The 22,654-nt window shown below is 42.6% G+C and overlaps 1 protein-coding gene across 1 annotated transcript in view; it reads left to right on the plus strand.

The window, feature by feature from the left end:
• Window positions 1-22,654, plus strand: part of RAB21 (RAB21, member RAS oncogene family) — a 242,597-nt gene that overhangs the window by 94,011 nt on the left and 125,932 nt on the right. The window contains exon 4 of the mRNA XM_069229564.1: window positions 7,072-7,135. Coding sequence (XP_069085665.1) covers window positions 7,072-7,135 — 64 coding nt within the window. The remainder of the gene's footprint in view (window positions 1-7,071; window positions 7,136-22,654) is intronic.

The raw sequence follows: 22,654 nt of genomic DNA on the forward strand, positions 1-22,654 counted from the left end.
AATGTCACTTACCCAGTGTACATCTGTTCGTGGCATCAGTCGCAGTAGATTCGCATGTGCCCACCCGCCTCCCCGGGAGCCTGTAGCAGTTTGGAAGTTACCTTCAATTATTTATATATGTATCATCTCAACCTTAAATAGGTGCATACTTAGTCACTCCATTGCATGGGCACTATTACTACAATTCAACTCCTACCTCACCCTCTGCGGGGAAAAACAATCGAAGATGGAGTCGACGCCCATGCGCAATGGAGACAAAAGGAGGAGTCACTCGGTCCCGTGACTCGAAAGACTTCTTCGAACAAAAACAACTTGTAACACTCCGGCCCAACACCAGATGGCGAGCTATGCAGAACATGCGAATCTACTGCGACTGATGCCACGAACAGATGTACACTGGGTAAGTGACATTTTCATTATCGCCTTTCAAAAACCTCATACAGGAAATCCTATTTCAAAACAAGGCATTGCTAGATGGATAGTTAAGTGCATTCAAACCTGCTATCTTAAAGCTAAAAGAGAACTGCCTATTACACCAAAGGCACACTCAACCAGAAAGAAAGGTGCTACCATGGCCTTTCTGGGAAATATTCCAATGAACGAAATATGTAAGGCAGCAACATGGTCTACGCCTCATACATTTACCAAACACTACTGTGTAGATGTGTTAACGGCACAACAAGCCACAGTAGGTCAAGCAGTACTACGAACATTGTTTCAAACAACTTCAACTCCTACAGGCTGAACCACCGCTTTTGGGGAGATAACTGCTTACTAGTCTATGCACAGCATGTGTATCTGCAGCTACACATGCCATTGAACGGAAAATGTCACTTACCCAGTGTACATCTGTTCGTGGCTTGAGACGCTGCAGATTCACATGCGCCCACCCCCCTCCCCGGGAGCCTGTAGCCGTTTAGAAGTTGATCTTGAACATTTATAAATTTGTAAATAAATTACTTTAAACTACATTATGTACATACGTATTCACTCCATTGCATGGGCACTATTACTAGCATACACAACTCCTACCTCACCATCTGCGGGGAAAACAATCGTAAGATGGAGTCGACACCCATGCGCAGTGGAGCCGAAATGGGAGGAGTCCCTCGATCTCGTGACTCGAAAATACTTCTTCGAAGAAAAACAACTTGTAACACTCCGAGCCCAACACTAGATGGCGGGATTTGCACAGCATGTGAATCTGCAGCGACTAATGCCACGAACAGATGTACACTGGGTAAGTGACATTTTCCATATATATGTATGAGTGTGTGTGTGTGTGTGTGTATATATATATATATATATATATATGTATTCAATGGTATGTGTAGCTGCAGATACACATGCTGTGCACTGTTCCTGCCATCTAGTGTTGGGCTCGGAGTGTTACAAGTTGTTTTTCTTCGAAGAAGTCTTTTCGAGTCACGGGACCGAGTGACTCCTGCCTTTCGGCTCCATTGCGCATGGGTATTGACTCCATCTTAGATTGTTTTCTTTCCGCCATCGGGTTCGGACGTGTTCCTCTTCTATCCGTGTTACGGTTTGGAAAGTTAGTTAAATCTCGGAAAATTCGACGGTATTGTTTGCGTTCGGTATCGGGTTAGTTATAGCAGATCGACACCGAATAAAAGAAGAGCTCCGGTAGCCCTTCGGGGCTTCTATCCCCCGGCGGGGCCTGGTCTGCCCGACCGCGTGCGTCTCCAAGGCTCAAGGAACGGACCCCATTCCGCTTCTGCCCCGAATGCCACAATAAGTATCCTTACACAGATCAGCATTTGGTCTGTAATTTGTGTTTGTCCCCCGAACACAAAGAGGATACTTGCGAGGCCTGTTGGGCATTTCGGTCGAAGAAGACGCTACGGGACCGGAGAGCTAGAAGGCTTCAAATGGCATCGACGCCGTCCGGGCACCACGACGTCGAAGAAGAGGAGACTTTCTCCATTGCCGACTCGGAAGAGGCCGAAAGTGAGCAGCCGGCGAAAACCGTGAGTAAACGTGCCCCGGCCAAAACTCTCGCCAAAATCATGAAGGCCCAGGGGACGCCACCACCGGCAGGCCATGGCTTAACCCGTAAACTCGGTGACCAACCATCGGCACCGAAAAAGGGCACACACGTGTCGAAGACATCTGACTCCGGTCGAGATACCGGCACAGAGTATACTCTGCACCGAGATACTGGCTCCGAGCAGACTCGACACCGAGATACCGGCTCAGAGCAAAGTCGGCACCGAGAGATCAGCACCCCGAAACCGAAAAAGGTGGCTTCGGAGCCGAAAAAGACTGTGGAAAAAGTTTCGGTGCCGAAACACCCAGCATCGGACAACCTTGGACACAACACTACTAGACCTGTCAGTAGTACCTCATATCAAACTACCAAACAGACCAGATCTGTTAACTCAACACAAACAACAGATCAGACACCCGAATCCAGCATCGCTCAATCTAGCAATCTGGCTCCTGAAGTCTTAGAATTAGGACATCTAGACCTTACACAAGAATGTATGGAGGTCATCAAACAGGCTAGAAAACCTACTACAAGACATTGCTACGCAAATAAATGGAAACGATTTGTTTATTACTGTCATAATAATCAAATTCAACCATTACACGCGTCCGCGAAGAACATTGAAAGCTACTTACTACACTTACAGAAATCGAAGTTAGCTTTTTCATCCATTAAAATACATCTCACTGCAATTTCTGCCTATCTGCAAATTACACATTCAACTTCACTATTTAGAATCACAGTCATAGAAGCATTTATGGAGGGTCTGAAAAGGATCATTCCACCAAGAACACCACCAGTTCCTTCGTGGAACCTCAATATTGTATTAACACGACTCATGGGTCCACCGTTTGAACCCATGCACTCTTGTGAGATACAATACATAACCTGGAAAGTAGCCTTCCTAATAGCTATCACATCTCTCAGAAGAGTAAGTGAAATACAAGCCTTTACCATGCAGGAACCCTTTATACAAATGCACAAACATAAAGTGGTTCTACGCACAAATCCCAAATTTTTGCAAAAAGTTATATCACTGTTCCACTTAAATCAAACGGTGGAACTACCAGTGTTCTTTCCAGAACCAGACTCTGTAGCTCAAAGAGCATTACATACATTAGACATAAAAAGAGCACTAATTTATTACATTGATAGAACCAAACAAATTCGCAAAACAAAACAATTGTTTGTAGCTTTCCAAAAACCTCATGCAGGGAATCCAATCTCCAAACAAGGCATTGCCAGATGGATAGTTAAATGCATTCAAACCTGTTATGTTAAAGCAAAAAGAGAACTGCCTATTACACCAAAGGAACCCTCAACTAGGAAGAAAGGTGCCACCATGGCCTTTCTAGGAAATATACCAATGACAGAAATCTGTAAGGCAGCCACATGGTCTACGCCTCATACATTCACTAAAAATTACTGTGTGGATGTGTTAACATCACAACAAGCCACAGTAGGACAGGCAGTATTACGAACATTATTTCAAACAACTTCAACTCCTACAGGCTAAACCACCGCTTTTGGGGAGATAACTGCTTACTAGTCTATGCACAGCATGTGTATCTGCAGCTACACATGCCATCGAACGGAAAATGTCACTTACCCAGTGTACATCTGTTCGTGGCATGAGACGCTGCAGATTCACATGCGCCCTCCCACCTCCCCGGGAGCCTGTAGCCGTTATAAGTTGATAAAAATAAACTTGTACATTTGTAAACTTGTAAATATAACACTTTTAATCACATTATGTACATACATACTTACTCCATTGCATGGGCACTATTACTATATACACAACTCCTACCTCACCCTCTGCGGGGAAAACAATCTAAGATGGAGTCGACGCCCATGCGCAATGGAGCCGAAAGGGGAGGAGTCCCTCGATCTCGTGACTTGAAAAGACTTCTTCGAAGAAAAACAACTTGTAACACTCTGAGCCCAACACTAGATGGCGGGATATGCACAGCATGTGAATCTGCAGCGTCTCATGCCACGAACAGATGTACACTGGGTAAGTGACATTTTCCATATATATATATATATATACACACACACACACACATATATATCACACACACACCCACACACACACATACCTATTATCAGAAATGAGAGGGAGCTAGACGAACAGAAAGGCTTGTCGTCCTACCAATAAGTAACCACAAACTGGGAGGCAGTCAGTTTGCTGCAAAAATGATAACCCTCCACAAAGTGAAGAAAAGATGTGTTTTCTTATTTGACCCTCACCTACCAGGGTTGCCCCTCAGTGGCATGCTTCATAATTGGGTCATTGCGTTCCGCTGCAGATCCAGGTGTGCTGCGAACTACAAAATTTGTGGGAGCAATTATAGAGCTATAAAGCTGATGTACAATGATGTCAATAGGAGTATAAAAACAGGGAACGGACAGGATGGATATCTATGTATCTACCTTCCTAAAGGTCTACATTTTTCAAGCCAGCCCCTTGACTTTTCATCAGGACAAAGGAACTACCTTCTTGATACCCCTCCTTTAGTGCCATTAGGGTTAATTACATTCATAGACTCTGCATACTACATACAGGTGAAGTGATTATACCGCCTTGGTATTCACTGTTTTGTAATCTGCAGAATATAATCGTGAGAGGGTTAGTCTGCCATAGATTAGGCAGAGGACAATGGACATATTTAAAAATATTTCCTAATACTTGCTGTTTACACATATGGAGAACACCACCACTTAATGTCGCAACTAATGCATGCCAATGACTGTGGTGAGCACTTCTAATAAAATCAGCGTACCTTCTGATACACAACACACAGCAGATAAAACCTAAAAAAGAATGTTAAACACATATATTATTTAGGCAAATACTTTGCTTCACGGATCCATCGGTGGTAAAGGTGAGCTTGCAGTCGCACTCTGCTGTGTTAAATCAAATTATGCCCATTATATTCAGTGCCTAAATTTGTATCCGAGAAGTGTTCTTCATATCAAAATCGGCTCTGTTTTACTCACTTCATCAAAACATCCCCTCAACCGTTCACCTAAGGACAGATACACACTGGGGTCCGGATATTTCCGGTCTTATCCCAGTGTGTGAGTTAAGTAGCCAGTGTCTGTGCCGGCAGTGCGTTCTCGCTTCACCGCGTAGGTCTCCAATAGGGAGACTAGACTGCCTCCCCTCCAAGATGGCAGCCGCAAGTGTAACCACTTTCTGGTTTCACTCGCGTAATTATCAATAGCCCGTGCGGGGCTGTTTGACTTTATTTAGAGTTGATCGGCTGAGTTTCAAAAAGGGCCTGGGAGGGCGAAAAAAACTAGAAAAACCGACCCCCCCCCCCCCCCCCCCCCGGGAATCAGGTGGAATTAACACCAACCCTGGCATAGGTTTCAAGAATAGATGAGAAAACACACTACCCCCGATGTTGTAGACACTTTGCACGATAAATCTTAAAACTTGACAGCCACCCACTATTTTGCATTTAGTTCCCAAAGCCTCCACTATGACGAGCTAGGGATATAAACTGTTTTTAATCACTTAGTCATGATCTTTGGGTTGGTCCTTCCCTAGTAACTAAGTGTCAAAAGACAATTTTGTCATTTGGATACTCTATAATTTGGAAACCTTACATAATCTGCTTTCACTCCACCAGTGCATGAGCACCATTGTAAGCCTTCCAAAGACATATACGTTTTGCCGACATTTGCTGTGCAATATTGCTGACAACTACTTGCTCTTTTGCTAATCGTCATTCACATCCTGCATCTTTCTGATCTTACACTGCATATTTTCCTGGAAGGTTTTGGTAAACTGTTTTCTTACAGCTTGGTTCGGCAGTTGATTTCTGCACACTTAAGTCCAGATGTACAAAACTATTTAGCGACTTCGAACGAAAAAATTTGCCAGTTGTGACTCATAAATGGGCTTGTACCATGTACCGACCCTATTTTGTGAGTCGTTAACCTGTTACCAACGCACAAAATAGGGTTTGCGACTCGCTATTAGGAAGGGGCGTGTCAAGGGTGTCACTTTCTAATAGCGAGTCGCAGGGGGATGTATGACTGACTGTTTTGTGACTGGGAATGTGGTCGGAAAACAATCATAATTACCATCTATTTTAAGTAGGGGTTAACCCATTTTCAAATGGTAAGGGGTTCCCCAAGGGATCCCTTCCCCTTTGTGAATGAAAGTGCCAACATTTTTTCAGAGCAGGGAGTGGCCCCACAGACCACTGCCTACTCTGAAAATATTAAAAGGAAACTTTTCATTTTTTTAATTGGAATGCAACCCGTTTTCCTTTAAGAAAAATTGGCTGCATTTAAAAAAAAAAAAAAAAAAAAAAAAAAATGATTTATTTAAAAAGGAGGCAATGTGGATCCCTGTGAGTGCTGGCCATTCCCAATGGGTTGCAAAATGCACTCTGCCTTATGAATATTAATGAGGCAGGCCCCTTAGAACAAATTTGCAAATCACAAACAGTGTTGAAGACACTGTTGTACATTACAGAGTGTGACTCGCAATTTGCGAATCGCAAAAATTCACAAGTTGCTATTCGCAAACTCTAATGGTCGTACATCTGGCCCTTAGTCCCTGATCTCCCTTTTTCACAACACTCATCAAGCTAATCCCTTTGAAGCATGTGCACTGTCTGCAGCATTGTATGTTGGAACTGTGTGGGAAAGTTGGTGAAATCCGGATGAAGGATAGCACCCAGGCAGTTGGGCAAAGGTACACACTCTGTGCTCCAAAGGACGTTTTTTTAAATGAGAGTTCTTTCTGAGATGCTTGCCTTGTCCTGCCTGAAGCTTCGGGCAACTACCTATTTATGGTGAAGGAGGGAATGCAAGAACTGGAACGGATGTGAAAGTAATTTCTATTTTGTGATTTTCCTTAGTGTACATAGACATGCTGTTCTTTTTTTCATAAGCCTAGAGGTCTTCATCCTAATACAGACATTCTTCAGTGTCTTTTTAATGCAGACGGGGAGGGCTGTGGTTTATTGTTACTATATATTTCTTTCAGTACACTATAAAACATGACTCTAATGTGCATTCATTTCCACTCTTGACTGCAGGTAAAAAACTGGGTGAAGGAGTTGAGGAAGATGTTGGGAAATGAAATCTGCTTATGTATAGTTGGTAAGTTCACAGAAGGTTGTTTGATGTTAAAGTAAGAAGATCATTAAAATAAATGTGCAAGTATTTTGACTTTTTGGGATTTGTAAAGGGAGATTTATACCAGGATGGAAATGTGTCCCAGTGTTTCTGGGCTTCTTGGTTACTGTGACCTTAAACGGTCATTGACTATCACTGTCCTAAGCTTACTTACTCATTGAGAGTATACCAAATGCAGACTAGGTCTCTGACCTTAAGGAAAACCGCAAAAGTATTATTTATTTTAATTTTAACTTCCAGTTAGGTTGTCTTGGTTTATATTTTGCCTGTAAAATTCAGAATGAGTAAAGAGCGGCCCACTTGACAGCGAGAACAAATACAAATGAGGAGAAAAACAGTACAGGGAGGGGTAAAAGCAGAGTCAATAAAACTGAAAAACACAAACAACTAGGCTGTTTATTAATGGTGCCCATGTTGTATGCAACTCCTTGAGATATGGAAACTATGAATTTATTTTCTCACGTTTGTAACATTTACCAGTTGGGTTTTCAAAATACTATGAAGGTGCTGTTGTAGGGACACTTCACTGCCACAGCATCTATTAATTCCTGATAGTGACGTGTGGCACTTACTATCGACTTTAAGAATGCCTCATGCGTCTTACGGGAGTTTTACTTCCAATCACTGACATGCATAATGTTGGCAACATCTTTATCAGAGGTTTTTTTTCTTTTTTTTTTTTTGCTTTTACTAAAAAAAGTAGTTCACTCAAGTTTCCCTCTAACAAAATTAAGATTAGGTTGACTAATGGTTCTCAGACCACTTTATTTAAAAAATAATTTCACCAGCCATCTGTTCTGTCAAGGTGGAACTCTCAGAAAACAACATAAGTAAAATGAAAAAGTGAGTTTGCGTAAAGCAAGCTTTCTTAAAGGTTGTATCAATAAAAAATACATTATAATCATTATACATTAAAGTTTGCTGTCTAGTCAGAATTTATGAAAAAGATGTATTTAAACAAGTTTGTTTAAATGCACAGTCGTTCCCAATTCTTTACTTAGTGAATTTGCTATGATTTTATTGGCAGTAAACTGAGAATAAATGTAGTTACTCTACGAAGATGATCGTAATTACTAGTAATGAAGACTGTCCATGGGCGGTGCCCTGGAACCCTTAGGCATGCAAAGAACCTCCAAATAAAGTAATAGAACTCAATACCTGTACCAATGCATTTGCTTTATGGTTTTTGACTTATAAAAAATGTTGTTGGAAATGACCATCCATTTTCATGGTGCACCTTCAGGTCTTTTCCTTGACTGTTTTTGCTGACTGTAGAACTCTGCAGTGTACCCGAGCTAGCCATTGGTTAAGTGCCTGTGCCCCCCACCCCTCCCCCATAGCCCCATTTCAACATGATGATATTGGCACAGCCCTGCTTGACCTATTTAACTTACCAATATGTGGTACAAATGTGAAGTCAAGGCCTGTGAAATAACTTAGCACAAGTGGACTGCAGTACCCATTGTGCCACTCACTACAGGACAGTGTAAACATGGCTGCAAGCCTGCTGTCTGTTGCCTGGCTGTGTAGGTTTAAACTGCAAAATCAACCTGTTAAAATAACTCTTTTTGAAAGGGCTTAAACCATCCTTTTAAATATTAATAAGTTACCCCTAAGTAGGCCTTGCTGCCCGTGAGGCACGGTGTATAGATTAAAATTAGAACATGTAAAATTGTAATGTTAAACATGTCTTAGCAGTTAAAAGGCCATGAAAACTATTTTCACTGTGGCATCTTTGGCTGTCCTATAGGAAAGCATTGAGATACAATGTAACATTATTGTTATATTTGGCTAGGAATCGGCTACAGAGTTCATTTTTGGAAATATATATTACAAGCCCAATTCATTGGTGAGGTCAGATTTGTAATTAATATTGTGGAAGAGGTACTAGAATGTAACCTTTTGCGTGATGAAAGCCATTAGAGACCCAGTTGCATGAGCAGCAACTGTCACCCAGGAGGTTGCTAGACCCTTAGAGGTGTGAAATTGTTCCCAGTGGTGAGCTAAAGTTCTTGGGTGGGGTGAGGTGGTCTGTCCCTCTATCAGGATGACCATCTGAGCGATGTTCAGTAAATTAATTAACTTGAAGAGGCCTGCGCTTCACGGATAGATGTTTCTAACAACCAGGCCTACCCTCTCCTTTGTCCGTTTAGTCAGGAAGGCTGCAACCCGGGGTTGAGGCTACCCCAGAAGTGTTTTTGAGTGACCACAGAAAAGGGGTTGCTCACTTCCTTGACCACATCTCTAGGGTGTGTACAGGAGCTCCATACAGGGGAAGATCGGTTCTGCCAGCTTATTTTTAGGTGGAGAGGAGCCTTGTAGGATTGTTTGCAGTAGGACACACTGGCAGTGCTACAACAGTGGGCAGGGTCACACCTGGGAACTATTACCCTAATGTTTATGGCATGGCCAGGAGTCACCGCCACCTACACACTAGAGCCAGGCATAAATTTGGCATCCACATTGCCCTCCTCAGAAAACTTTCTGGAGCTATGGAAGAAGAAAAGAGGGTTGGACCTGCTATCTTTGACCTGATAAGAATCTAGAGGACAGGACCTGTTCTCCTTCTTGTACCAAGGATAAAGAAGTGGACTTCAAGACGCGCTGACCTGCTCTAACAGGACCTGCAATGGACCCTGCTGCTAGCCTCTGATGGAGTGAGTCTACACCCCTAAGATTTGCCCCCAAGGGCCAGGACGCTTGGCTGGTGTCAATTGTACTTATTTAAACATATCCTGAATCTGGACTTGGAAACTGTTTGGCAACTTTTTGCTCTGAGAATGAGGGGACCAGGACCGTCCTTCCAAGCCAGTCCAACAAAGGTGATTTGCCACTGGGCCCAAAATTCTGGTTGCTCCTTTTCTGAGCATTTCTGCATCAGCAAATCCTTTTCATTGCGACCTCATGGAGAAAGTATCCGGCGTCCTGGAGCCTACTTCAGCTACAGCCTTGCCGTGCTGAAAGAACATGAGCTCCAAAAAAGTGATTAGGTTTAAAGGTAGAAATCTTTCCTGGGTGAAGGTGAAAAAAGGTATCCAGCTGTAGCGGGACCTTCTCTGTGGGAGTGAAATTCAAATTTATCCAACTCAATGTTTTCCCACCCAAAGCAACAGCTTCACCAAGTCCTTGTCCATTGGCTGTTCAGTGACGTTTGGTGACACATCCTGCTGCCTAGACCCACCTAGGATATTTGACTTCCTTTACACAGGCTAAGACCAAAGGTAAAACGTCCGACTGGGTGGAACCTGTTTTTTTATATCTGATCTGCACTTCATCGCAGTCTGCCTTAATGTTTGCTTAGGCACTGGTCAGTTAAAACAGTTGGTGCTGAACATTTTTTGGTGATCTTTTGAGTCTGAAAACTTAAAAATTCATAAACCCTGTTGCCCTTATTGTTTTTGTTTTGTTTGGTGTAATTTTATTTGTTACAATTTACTCTGTTTTTCTAAAATGGTTTGGGATTTTTCTTGTGTTGTGTTTTGACTTTATTACTGTTTCAGTACTGAATAAATACTTTGCACATTGACTCTGGGTTGAGCCGGTCTGTTAATTTAGTGACTTTAAGGACAATACGTGTGGTTATTATTTGAGGCAAATACTCAGCCCCGTCAACTAATACCCAGTTTCTTTCACATTTGATAAAAAGCCAAAAACATAAATTTGAAGTAGATCTACAAACACAGCAGGTTTGCTGCTCCATGCTTTTTCATATCCCTCTTCGAAAAAGAGAACAAAAATGAAATGTAATTGTTTCCATAGGCATACAGCCTTATTTAGAGCATTCCAAAACCTCAGCAGCGATGTGCACAACACTGCCGATTGGAAAGGCTGCATAAAGGACATGTTCAGACAGAGATTCTCGGTGATAATGCCATGGTGATAATTAACAGTTAGCATAAACGAATGCGGTCAGGTTCAGCATCCTTTCTGAATGTCTTGATAGAGGGGAAGAAAATGGAGTTGAAAGTAGTTCTGCATGCGGGGGAGTAAGTGTCATTTGTCCTAACCGATTCTGCATTGGATGTAGGAAACTTTGGCCTACGGAGCTATTGCCTTACGTCTTCGGTGTTTGGGAAGCTACCTTCTTCAGACAATAAGTCCAGAATAAAATCATGGACATGATACTAGATGGGGCCTTACTATTTGGGAAATGTAGACAATGCTTACCAGAGCATTAAAGTGGATACTGAGACCTCTCGACCCTTGCGGGCTCTGCAACAAGGAGACCTTAATCCTTTTGTGGTAGAGGGAGAATGCAGCCGTACCGTGGTCTCTCCCAGATGGATCGGTATCCATCTTATCAATCCTCCAATCAGTCAGTCATAGTGCTGAAGTCACAGACACAGCTACAGTCCTGTGCAAGGCAATCAATAAAACATAAAGGTCAAGCAGAGCGTCAAGACACAAGATGGCCTTCACGATTTCCAAGCACCAGATAGACAATGAAATGCTGAAAATCCATGCGATTCATGTGGAAGGAGCTGGACCAATCTTAGTTGCTATTCTGGTGGGTTGATAAACCCATGGAAAAGCTGCCCCCTCAACCTTACAAAAGGGACTGATCTGCTTAAAGGGTGTAATGTACGAACATTTGGATATGCTAGAGTTTAAAGTAAAATGACAGTGCAGTCAGAATCTTATGCAAAGAGAGGACAGGATGCCGAGTTCAACCTAGATGCATTGCCAACTGCTAAATGGTTGATTTTCAGTTTGCAATAAAGTGGCAGTGTAGGCAGAGTCTTGTGCAAAAAAGGAGGGTCACAGCATGAAGCCTGGTTACTATTTTAATGTACTAATTGTGGAAAATCTGCCTACTATACCATTCAAGAGCATTTAATCCACTTAGTGTGAAATGTGCCAGTACTTGACTGTACTGGAGTGTGCACTAAAGTGGTAGTGGAATCATGTTGTTCAAATGGAGTGTGACTGTGACGGTTCCAACCTGGATGCTTTGCCTCCTGCTAGATGGTTGATTTTTAATTCAAATCCTGTTCACATTGATGTGACAGTGCAACAGAAGGCGCCTGATTCAGCCATCTTCTATGATAGAAGTTTCGACTGTATTTAACTGCCAAAGAATGGGGGTGGGGGGGGGGGAGGGGGGGGGGACTTAATCAGAGGAAAAACTCTGAACAATCCTTGAATGATATTGAGTGATATTTCACCTGAATATCTTCGAAATCATGAGAGTGCCACTGGCTGGCCCGGAATTGTTTTATGGGAAAGACTGGAGCATGCTAGGTGTAATAAGTGTGGCAGAATTTGTACAGGTAGAGACGAGAAAGGATGAATATTTATTTTGAGAGCACCCTGTGCAGAAGTGAGACCATTTTGCCTTCTGTTTTAGTTGTTGTTTCAGCTGTTGCCCTTTCCACGATCTTGCTGGATCTGAAAACTATTAAAGCAGAGGAATTCATTGTATTCAGGAGCCAAGCTGATTAATTTGGAGACTCTGGTGTTAGATGAACAATCTGGCCGTTGTCCAGATCCGTGAAACTGGCCTAAGCTGATTATGATGCTGTTCCTATATGAGAAGTAGCTCTATGTACATGTATTGGTTCTCTTCCTATCTTGTTTAGGAGGCTGGGTATTAGTGAAGGAGGGGCAAATGCATAAGCAAATATCCCCGTCCAGGCTATCTGAAAGATCATTCCACCATGATCTCTTCTGAGGATATATGCTGGCATAGATTTGACATTTGTGTTTGGAAGCAATCACAAATAATTCCAGGCTTGGACTTTTCTGAAAAACTATTGATAGTTGATGTTGAGCCAGATCCCACTCATGACACTCATGGTCCAACTTTAAGGTGATTTGGTGTTGCAATATCCATTTCCAAATCATTTGAGCTTTCCTGGATAGTAGACGTGACTTTGTTCATCGCTGCTTGTTCAGTTAGAATATTGTAATTATGTTGTCAGTACAGACTAGCACAGATGAGGACTTTAATCTCGGGAAAAAGGACTGAAATCCTAAGTCCAATGATCGAAGCCTAGAAGATTGATGTGCATCATCAACTCCTGAGAGGACCATTTCCCACTGACAGGGACTTTTTATATGCATCCCCTATTCTTCTAAGGTCTCATCCGCAACCATCACAAATTGAGGCTGTGAACATATGAATGCCAGGGCTGTTGAAATATTGTTTCATGCATCCACCAAACTACAGTCTACTTCATCTGGGCAGTGATGTGGATAATGTCACTGCATCTGGTATTTGTCTGTCTCCTCCTGAAGAAGTCTCATGTTACTGGTGACAATTGGGGATTAGTAGAATGGAAGAGAGCATCACCACAAGGAATTATATGCATGACCAAACTAAATCACAGCTCCTTTTTGAAAGGAAACTTGATAAACTTGTTAGTGGCTGAATCCTTCCTTTTGTGTGAAAGGCTTTGCATATGACTTTATTCAAGATCTCTTTCCCCAAAACAGTGATCTTGCAAGCTTGGAGACAAGTTTTTTTCTTGTTTAGTTTCAGTCCTAGATCCTCAAACCTCTCAAGACATGCACTTGTGGAAAGTTCAGCTGACTGCAATGAAGAAACATTTATGAGCCAGTCGTCCAGATATGGAAAGATTTGATAGCCCGTCCTTCTTTAAAAAGACAAAGTGTTAAACTGCTGCAGAATGAGCACCTGTATTCATTGGCCTGACTTTTTTTCTTGATAAGGAATAAGTTTGAATAGAAACCGTTGTTTCCGTGAGGTAGGACACGTCTTCTGTGTTTCTTTTTTCTTTTTTGGAGAAACAAAAGAATTACCTTTTTTAACAGACTTGGATATTGATGTGACCTCCTTTGAGGTGGATTTGTGGAGGTTTTGAGCAAATGTCAAGATGTGGCAGTGCTCTATTAGATCCAACGGTCTGTAGTAATAGCATTTCAGTTTTTGTAATCAATGGAAAGACTTTTGTTTTCATACTAAGGCGGGGTGTATGGAGGTGACCAGTGCCAGAAAGTTGTCACTACCTCCATGATTATTCTTGTCCCTTATTGGAAGCTGCGGGCCTTTACGAGCACACTGTCTTGAGTAAGATGCTGTTGGTGGAGGTCTGTCTTGGTGTTGGGAGTCCTGTTGTGATAAGCTGGCTATGGCTGAGAACAGGGTTGATATCTATATAAACTGAAAATTTCCTCTGTATGAAAACTGTCCCCTTCCTTTGGCACCATGAAATGGTTAGTAACAACGTAAAACACTTAAACACCTTTCAGTCTCTGTATCTGGTTTATGAGCTGGAGAGTGTCATCCATGTGGATACCAAAAAGTGCCTTATCATTGTATGCTATAGCCAATATTTTAGCTTGAACTTCTAGTCTAAAAGATGTTGCCTTAACCCATCCTGGATGTCTTAAGATGAGCGCACCAGCAAGTTGATGAAAGACGGTAGAGACAATGTCCATAGCTCTATTGAGTATTTAAAAAAAATGTTTTTAGCCCTTCTGAATTATAGCCTTTTCCTCATTCCGCTTGTCCTCCGGCTGGAATTCCAAGTAGGCTGGCCATTCACTTGTTGTACCACCCTAGAATAGCCAGTGCCAGTGCGTTTGATGCTCTAGCACCGGCAGGTGCCATAGCCAAAAATCTCTTTCCTACGCTGCACTCCTTGTCTGGTGGAGTGGAAAGCTGTTTGGAATGTCTTTGTGTAGCCTGCATGACTGTGGATTCTGGGGACAGATGATCAGTGAGGAATGCAAGGGTTTCTTCTCTGGCTTTATATTTCTTGTTCATGCGTGGCACAACAGCAGCCATTGTTGCTTGCTTTCTTATTATTTTTAAGCCCTCTGCCCGCATATGGTCAACTAGGGGTATAGCCTTTATGGATTTCCACACTGATTCTATGAAGTCATATGGAAAGCAAATAATCTGCTCTACTGGATTTGGGAGGGTGAACCTTTTGGAGTCCCCCTACAAAAGAGCATGGAAGCCCCAATATCATCTGGAAAGAGAACTAGCAGCCGTCTGAGTAGGTGGAGTTGAGAGCACTGCAGTGTAGTGATCTTATTCTCCAGCTCCAAATTGTGGATCTTGGGTAATCTCAACATTCTCAGGCTCTGTGTCATCATCCACACAATCGTTGTGTGTGGTTAGGGATGCTAAAACTCTGGTTGGAACAGTTTGTCTTGATTGTGTTACTGGGCTCCTCACCTGATAAAGTAAACTAGGACTATGAGGAGACTCACTACATTGAGGAGCAGGAGCCAGTTGTGGAAGTGGTGTGGGATTAAGAGACTTGGGAAACCTTTGGTGTAGTTTGATATTATTTGTCAAAGGTCCGATTCCAGGGCCATCATGACGGTGCTTTGTATTGTTCCTAATCATCAGAAGTTTCATTGTATAATTATTTTTTTTATCTCTTTATTAAGTCCATAAAAACATACCACTGGAAAACAATGACATTACAGCACGTACTCCCAACCACTCCGCGGCCTACTTCATTTCACAACAATCCGTATGATTATTGCTCTGCAAAAGTCTGGGTTTGATTCCCGTCTATTCTTGAAATGAAAACTCTCCTTCCATGTATTAGTTGTCATTATCAACCTGACATTTCACTTAAACCTTTGTAGCACTATAAACAGGGCCTAAAAAATTGTTGTCAGCTGTTTTTTCCTGCCCCAGTAGGTGTTTCGGCAGTAAAGGAGAGACTTTACTAGACAATGTCCTGCAAGGCAGGTTAGGCATAGGTATACCCACTTCCATGATAAGGGTAATTTCACATTGTCCTGTCAACAGGCCCATCATTGATGGTGCTCTTTTGTGGTTAAAGAATGTAACCTATACAGACAGTTTATCTGTCATGAGTGCTGTTGTCTGCAGTATGGTATGCCATTGATGAAATTTCGACTGTCTTGTCGACACTGTAGTGTGTAGTCAGTGTGGATCGTGATGATGAAGCCTCCATCTTTATTTTAATTGTTCATGTCACGGATGACGGTCTAGTCGATGGTATCTTGGTCAGCGTGTGCATTGTCATCTTTTTCAGTCTTGAGTTAGAAGGTTCTCTCATGGAAGTAGTTGAAAGCTATGACCTGGTGATATCAGGCCCTTTTGAAGATGAGGAATCCTTTTTAGGTGGCCTTTGATACAGGGATCTTCTCCAAGCCCTTGTGAATTTTCTTGGAGGGCTCTTGAGGGGCCTTTTTTTCTTCAGGGCGTTCTTTAACATGTCATTTTGTGAGGAGATGCTGCTCCCTGACCTTCATCCCCAGGTAATGGATTTTCTTTGGCCTTCTTTTGCAGCCAAAGTAAAAACCTACCTTCCCTACTCCTCAAAATCTTCACCGAAAAAGTGTGCCAGAAAGAGCAGTCTTTGGATTGTGGTGAGGATGAGGCAGTAGGCACATTGCTTTTGAGGGTCCTCAGATAATAGTCTGTTTTCTCCACAGGAATTACAAGGCCTATGGAGGCCTTTTTGCAGAGCCTCCTGACATAATTTCTTCTCAGGATCCAACTGTTGTCACTTGAAATCTGGTAAAAGGTCATACGTTGACAAATTATTAGCTGTATCACAGAAGAACTGAGCAGAGCTCAGGGAGATTTCTTTCAGGGAGCGTGCTCTAAGAAATCTTAAGGTATGATGGCCCCTGAGGGGGAGAGTGCTTCCTGAGATGCCTCCTGATTCTCTGATGTTTGGCCATTATGAAAATAATGTCAATTGATTAACAATTTCACTTGTTTAAGCGTTGATCATACAATGGTTTCCTTTTTATGACTACTGTGGGATGCTCACCTTGACAATGGGAAGATTCAAGCATGTGAATCTATGAAAGATTAAATACTGGAGGATAAAGCATTCGTGTTTTGGTGTATCTCCTTAAACATCTCTATAAGCCCAGATGTGCATTCTCAGACTTTAACTGGACCACGAGGCATAGTAATTCTTTTTTGTTTTATAGCTGTTGCAACATAGTGTAAAAGTGTCTAATTTTTTACTTACATCTGTCAAAATATCCTCTTCAAACACTGAATTCTGTTTGATTTTATTTCATCAGGTGATCATTTTAGCACACCATCTACTGGCTGAGATAACTAATATGTTTGATGGTATGTGAGGTAGTAGATACACATGCTCTCTATACATCTGCCATCTGGTGTTGGGTCCAGAAGGTTGCAAGTTTTTTTTCTTTTTTTTTCGAAAAGTCTTTTGACTCACAAGGTATAGTGACATCGGATCTTGTTGGTAATGCACATGGGCATCATCTCCATTGTTACATTGTTTTCTTTTGCCGTCAGGTCCAGTCGTGTTTCTCAGAGCTCTGGGTCGAAGCTGTCTTTTCAGATTCATTTCATTTCGGATACATCCCCCCACTGTTGGTATTGTTGTTGAACATGCACCTATATTCCTTGTGTTTCGGGGCCTGTAAGATCACCAGTCTGATCGACGCACTTTGACATAGGTCCTCTAGCTGTCATTTTCTCAATTCAACCAACTCGAGAATGAACTACTAACAGAAAGGACTCCCTTCTGTTTTTGTCCTATGTGCCACACAAAGTTTCAGTGGACAGACCAACACCAGGTCTGCAAACTCTGTTTGTCTTCAGACCAGAGGGAGGAAGACTGCGAGGCTTGCCAGTCCTTTTTAAAGCGAAGAAAACTCTTCGGGACCGAAGAGTCCGCTGTCAAGAAACAACAGGAAATCGAGGAGACTCTGGACATCTTTGGAGAACAAGATGTCGAGTTAGAGGAAGAACAAAAACTGAGAGAGGCCACGGCAGCTGAGGAGTAGGCCTTTTCAGTTGAGGACTCTGAGTCCGACGTAGACACAGTTCTTGAGATGCAAGATCTCCCTCTGGCCCACTGTACAGACACCCCTACCCAACAAACCACCACCTCTCACCAAAGCAAAGGTGACTGGGCCACTACTGCCATTAGGCTATGGTCGGCACCGAAAGACTCATTCGGATGCCCCGCCAGGGAGCTCGAAATCGAAGCCAAACCATACCATTTCGGGGCCAAGCTGACCAGTTCCCGCTTGGGCACTGACCGCTTCGGTCTCCCAGTCGGCACTGAGCACTGAAAAGACCAGTGCGAACATCCTCGGCCCCGAATGTTTTGGCCTCAAAACATAAGAGCTCTACAGCACTGGAAAAATAGAATATTACAGCGCCTTTTGAGCCGAGCACCTCCGTTGAGCCCCTCCTCCATAACATAAAGCAGCATCTCCTTGCTAAACAGAAGCAACTTCATATTCAGCTGTGTCTTGGTTAAAGCTGTTGTCACTACCCCATCAAAAAGACAGCTTTTATTTGCAGAGGCTATTGATGTTACCTGTGCCTTCTGCCAAACAGAAGAGGATGGACAAAGGCTCTGTTGCTGCACTCCCTCCTCTACCTACCTCTCTTCGACCATCTTCTCCACCACCCTCACCTCCTCCTTCACAGGGTGACCCACTTGATATTACCCCTTAGTTGTCCACCCTCCCCCCCCCCCCCCCCCAACTAGTGTTTGATGGGTGATCTGGGAACAGGGTACAACACTCTCCCTTTTTCCCAATACACAGACCCTTAGTCTACCTATGATATTGAGCCACACACTGACACTGACACTGACCCAGACGATACCACCTCTTTTCAGGAGCTTATCAGTATGGTAGCCACATATCATCAGGTACCCCCAATGCTGAAGGGACTGTTGAGGCATTTACATGGAATTTTTAAAGATCTAACTAGGACACGTATCTGTTGTAGGAATGTCTAGCACGTCAGCCGTCTCAATCACATGGTCAACTGGAAGATCTAGTGTTGATAGACAGCTGCATCCATCACTCTCTGTAGTGGTGGAACAAAAACAACCTGTTAAAGGGCTGGCCTTGATTAGACCCTGTTCCTCAGACAATGCTAAAAATGGTCCCTCACAGACAGAATGGGGTGCTCCCCTTCATGATCTCACAATCCAAGATCTATGGGATCCCAAACACCGCAGTATGCACATCAACTACCTAGAACATCTTGCCCCTCAGTTAGCCCTGAAAGCATTCACACCTCACCAACAAACTTCTTTTGATCCTCACAGACAACATAACGGCCATGTATTAGGTATAGGTGCAGAAACGGGGGGGGGGCACGTTCTCTACAGCTTTCTCACCTATCTCATAAGATTGAGCCATTCCCCACAACATCAGTCTACTAACAGAACATCTTTTGGGGACACACAGCAATTTTGCCGACCTCCTCAGCAGGATGCGACAACAAATCCACAAATGTTAACTCCACCCATAAGTCCTGTTCCCCTACATTCAAAAGTGGGGGTTTCCAGACAGGAGGATAAAAAAAATGCCCAAACTTCACCTCCTCGTTCCCACACCCTCCGCCAAAAGGCAATGCTATATAGCAGCGTTCCCAACCTGTGGTCTGTGGACCCCCAGGGGTCTGTGACACATTCCCAGGGGGTCCGTAAGCCTGAGCTGGGAGGAAGGCACTTCTCCAGGTGAGGCCTCTGACAAGCACATGCATGTTTATATATTCATTACTTTCTTTGTGCAGCAGTTTTAAAAGCATGCAGAGTTCCTTGTATATCTAGCAGCTTTCAGGCAAAAATAAAAGCGTCTAGTGATTAATGTACGTGCTGGAGAGTGATAGGAGTTTTGTCTAGTGGAAGTTTTGACTCAAAGGTAGCAAACATGGTTAATATGCCTGTTGCAAAGAAAGTGCATCATGTACAGAACAGTATTTTATGTGCATAGCACAGTGAGTTACTGCTTTTGTCACAGAGATTATTTTGGTACTGTGCAGTTAATAAATTACAATAGTTATCTAGCATAGTGAGCTATGAACTGCCTTTAAAGAGCTGTATGCAAACTGCATGTCACAAATTTGTTGTTTTTTTCCTCAGTCTTTCATTTTCCCTATGCTGCTAAAAAAAGGTTTGCTTGCTTGGAAATACATTCTTGTTATTAGTCAACGCTAACCACTGTGTTGTGGTCTGAAACCTGAGTTTGTACTTTTCCAGGCCAAGCACTCTTTACAAAATGCCTACTAGAGTGGATGCCATGTGAATCCAACACCTTGTAGTCCCCTGTAAAGTGCTCTGACATCCTACACTGGTATGAGAGATGCTATAAAACAAATGAATTACAGGTGACAGGCTATATAGAGATGAGAGGCCCTTAGAGATGAGAGGCCCTTCTGTTTTTTTCTTTCTTTCTCAACCTCATATTTATGTGAAAAGGCTTTCTCAGATCTTATGTACCTAAAAAATAAAAACCGAAATACCTTGGGAAATGTAGGCTCTGATCTCAGGATTCAACTTTTCTAAATCAAACCAAACATTGAGAAGTTAGTCGCCAAGATGCTGCACCAATTTTTCCATTTACATTTTTTCGATTTTTGCATATTTTTTCAATATAAAATAATTATATCTTTAGTAATTTGAATATTTGTTTGGTGTGTACTTGTTTTGTGGGTTTTTTTTTTGTGTGCAAATTACTGTCTCAATGTTTGGAATTTATATCGGTCATATGGCTTGGGGTCCCCCGGCTTCTAATAATGATTCAGTGGGGTTCCTCTGGAGTCAAAAAATTGGGAACAACTGCTCTGTGGATGAGCTAGTCGGGATATTTGCCTACGCTTATCTGCCTCTCCCTTTCCTTCCGTTTCTGGTTCGGAAGCTCGGGCAAGCATCCCTCACACTGATTCTGATAGCCCCACATGGGCCCGACAACTGTTGTTCACCACCCATTTAGATCTATCAGTAGTTCCTCATGAGAAGCTTCCCTCAACCAAACCTCCTCTCTCAGAACCATGGTGAAATCAGGCACTCAAATCCCAAGGAATTAAACCTTGTGATATGGCTCCTGAGATCATAGAGTTTGGATACCGTAGCCTGCCTCAGGAATGCATGGATATGCTTAAAGAGGCACATGGACCGCCCCCCAGTAGAACATGGTATGCTGCAAAATGGAAACATTTTGTTTGTTATTGTCTATCCAAGCAATGGGAGCCTGTCAAAGTCACAGTGCAGAGTATTCTTTCATACCTGTTTCATTTCCAAAAAGCAAATTTGGCATACACCTGCATAAGACTGCATATGGCGCCAAAGCTGCTTACGTTCCGACCAGACAGCATCTTTCACTCTTGAAAATCCCAGTAATTGAAGCCTTCACAGAAGGACTTAATTGATTCCACCAAGCATTCCTCTGGTGCCTTCTTCTTAATAATGTACTCACAAGACTTATGGGTCCACCCTTTTATCCCGTACGCTCATGCCCACTCCAGTTCTTATCCTGGAACGTGGCACTTTTAGTTGCTATCACTTCACATAGGCGTGTAAGGGAGTTCCAGGCTTTAACCATGCAAGAATCCTTTTTACAAATACACAAGGAAATCGTAGTTCTTTGCACCAACCCTAAATTTCTACCAAAGGTAGTATCTCAATTCCACCATAAACAATCTATTGAATTGGCAGACTTCTTTCAACAACCAGATTCTGTGGCTGATAGAGCTCTCCACACTCTAGATGTTGAGAGAGCGCTTATGTTCTGCATTGATATAACCAAAACCTTTAGAAAGACCAAGCAGTTCTTTGTTGCTACACAAAGGCAACCCTATATCTAAATTGCGCACAGCCAAGTAGGTTGTAAAATCTATCCAGACCTGCTATGCTAAAGCCATAAGACCATTGCTTGTTCCTCCTAGAGCTCACTCCACTTGTAAAAGAAAAAAAAAAAGAGCAACCATGGTATATTTAGGTAATATTTCACATAGCAGACCTATGCAAGGCAGTTACTTGGTGTGCACCACACACCTTCACCAAACATTATTGTATAGATGTTTTAGCGCTGTGCCATGTACACTTTTCCAGACCACTGCAACACTTTCAGGTCTGCTGCTGCTCTTAAAGGGCACTGCTTTACAGTCTACGTGGAGCATGTGTATCTACAGCCACACATGCCACCAAACAATAAATGTTACTTACCCAGTAAGCATCTGTTTGTGACATGTAGTGCTGTAAATTGACATGTGTCCGCCCTCCTTCCCAGACACATGTGGCCGTTGCAGTATCTTCACAATTATTCATACATTCATTTGCATGTACGTCTGTTTCTTTTCTCTTACACTACACTCCTTTGTCACCCGCCTGCGGGAAAACAATCTAACATTGGAGTTGATGCCCATGCACATTACCTGACAGGGACGGAGTCACTATGTCTCATGACTCAAAAGACTTTTTGAAGTAAAACAACTTGCAGCATACCGGACCTAACACTAGATGGGAGAAGTATCTACAGCACTAAATGCCACTAACAGGTGCTTACTGGGTAAGTAACATTTTCATTTGTATTGATTACAATAAGCAAAGAATGTTGTGTTTTCATGTTCTTAGCATGTATTCTGCAAATTAAGTGCAATTTCACATAAAATATCATTTCCAGGTGAGTTTCAGGCATCTTATCAGATACCGGAGAGGTTTTTATTCTTAACACACATATGCCAGTGATTTTTTTTTCTTTTTTAACCTAATTAGGGTTTCATTTTTCACAACA

This window comes from Pleurodeles waltl, chromosome 4_1 (genome assembly GCF_031143425.1).
Source record: "Pleurodeles waltl isolate 20211129_DDA chromosome 4_1, aPleWal1.hap1.20221129, whole genome shotgun sequence".
NCBI lineage: Eukaryota > Metazoa > Chordata > Amphibia > Caudata > Salamandridae > Pleurodeles > Pleurodeles waltl.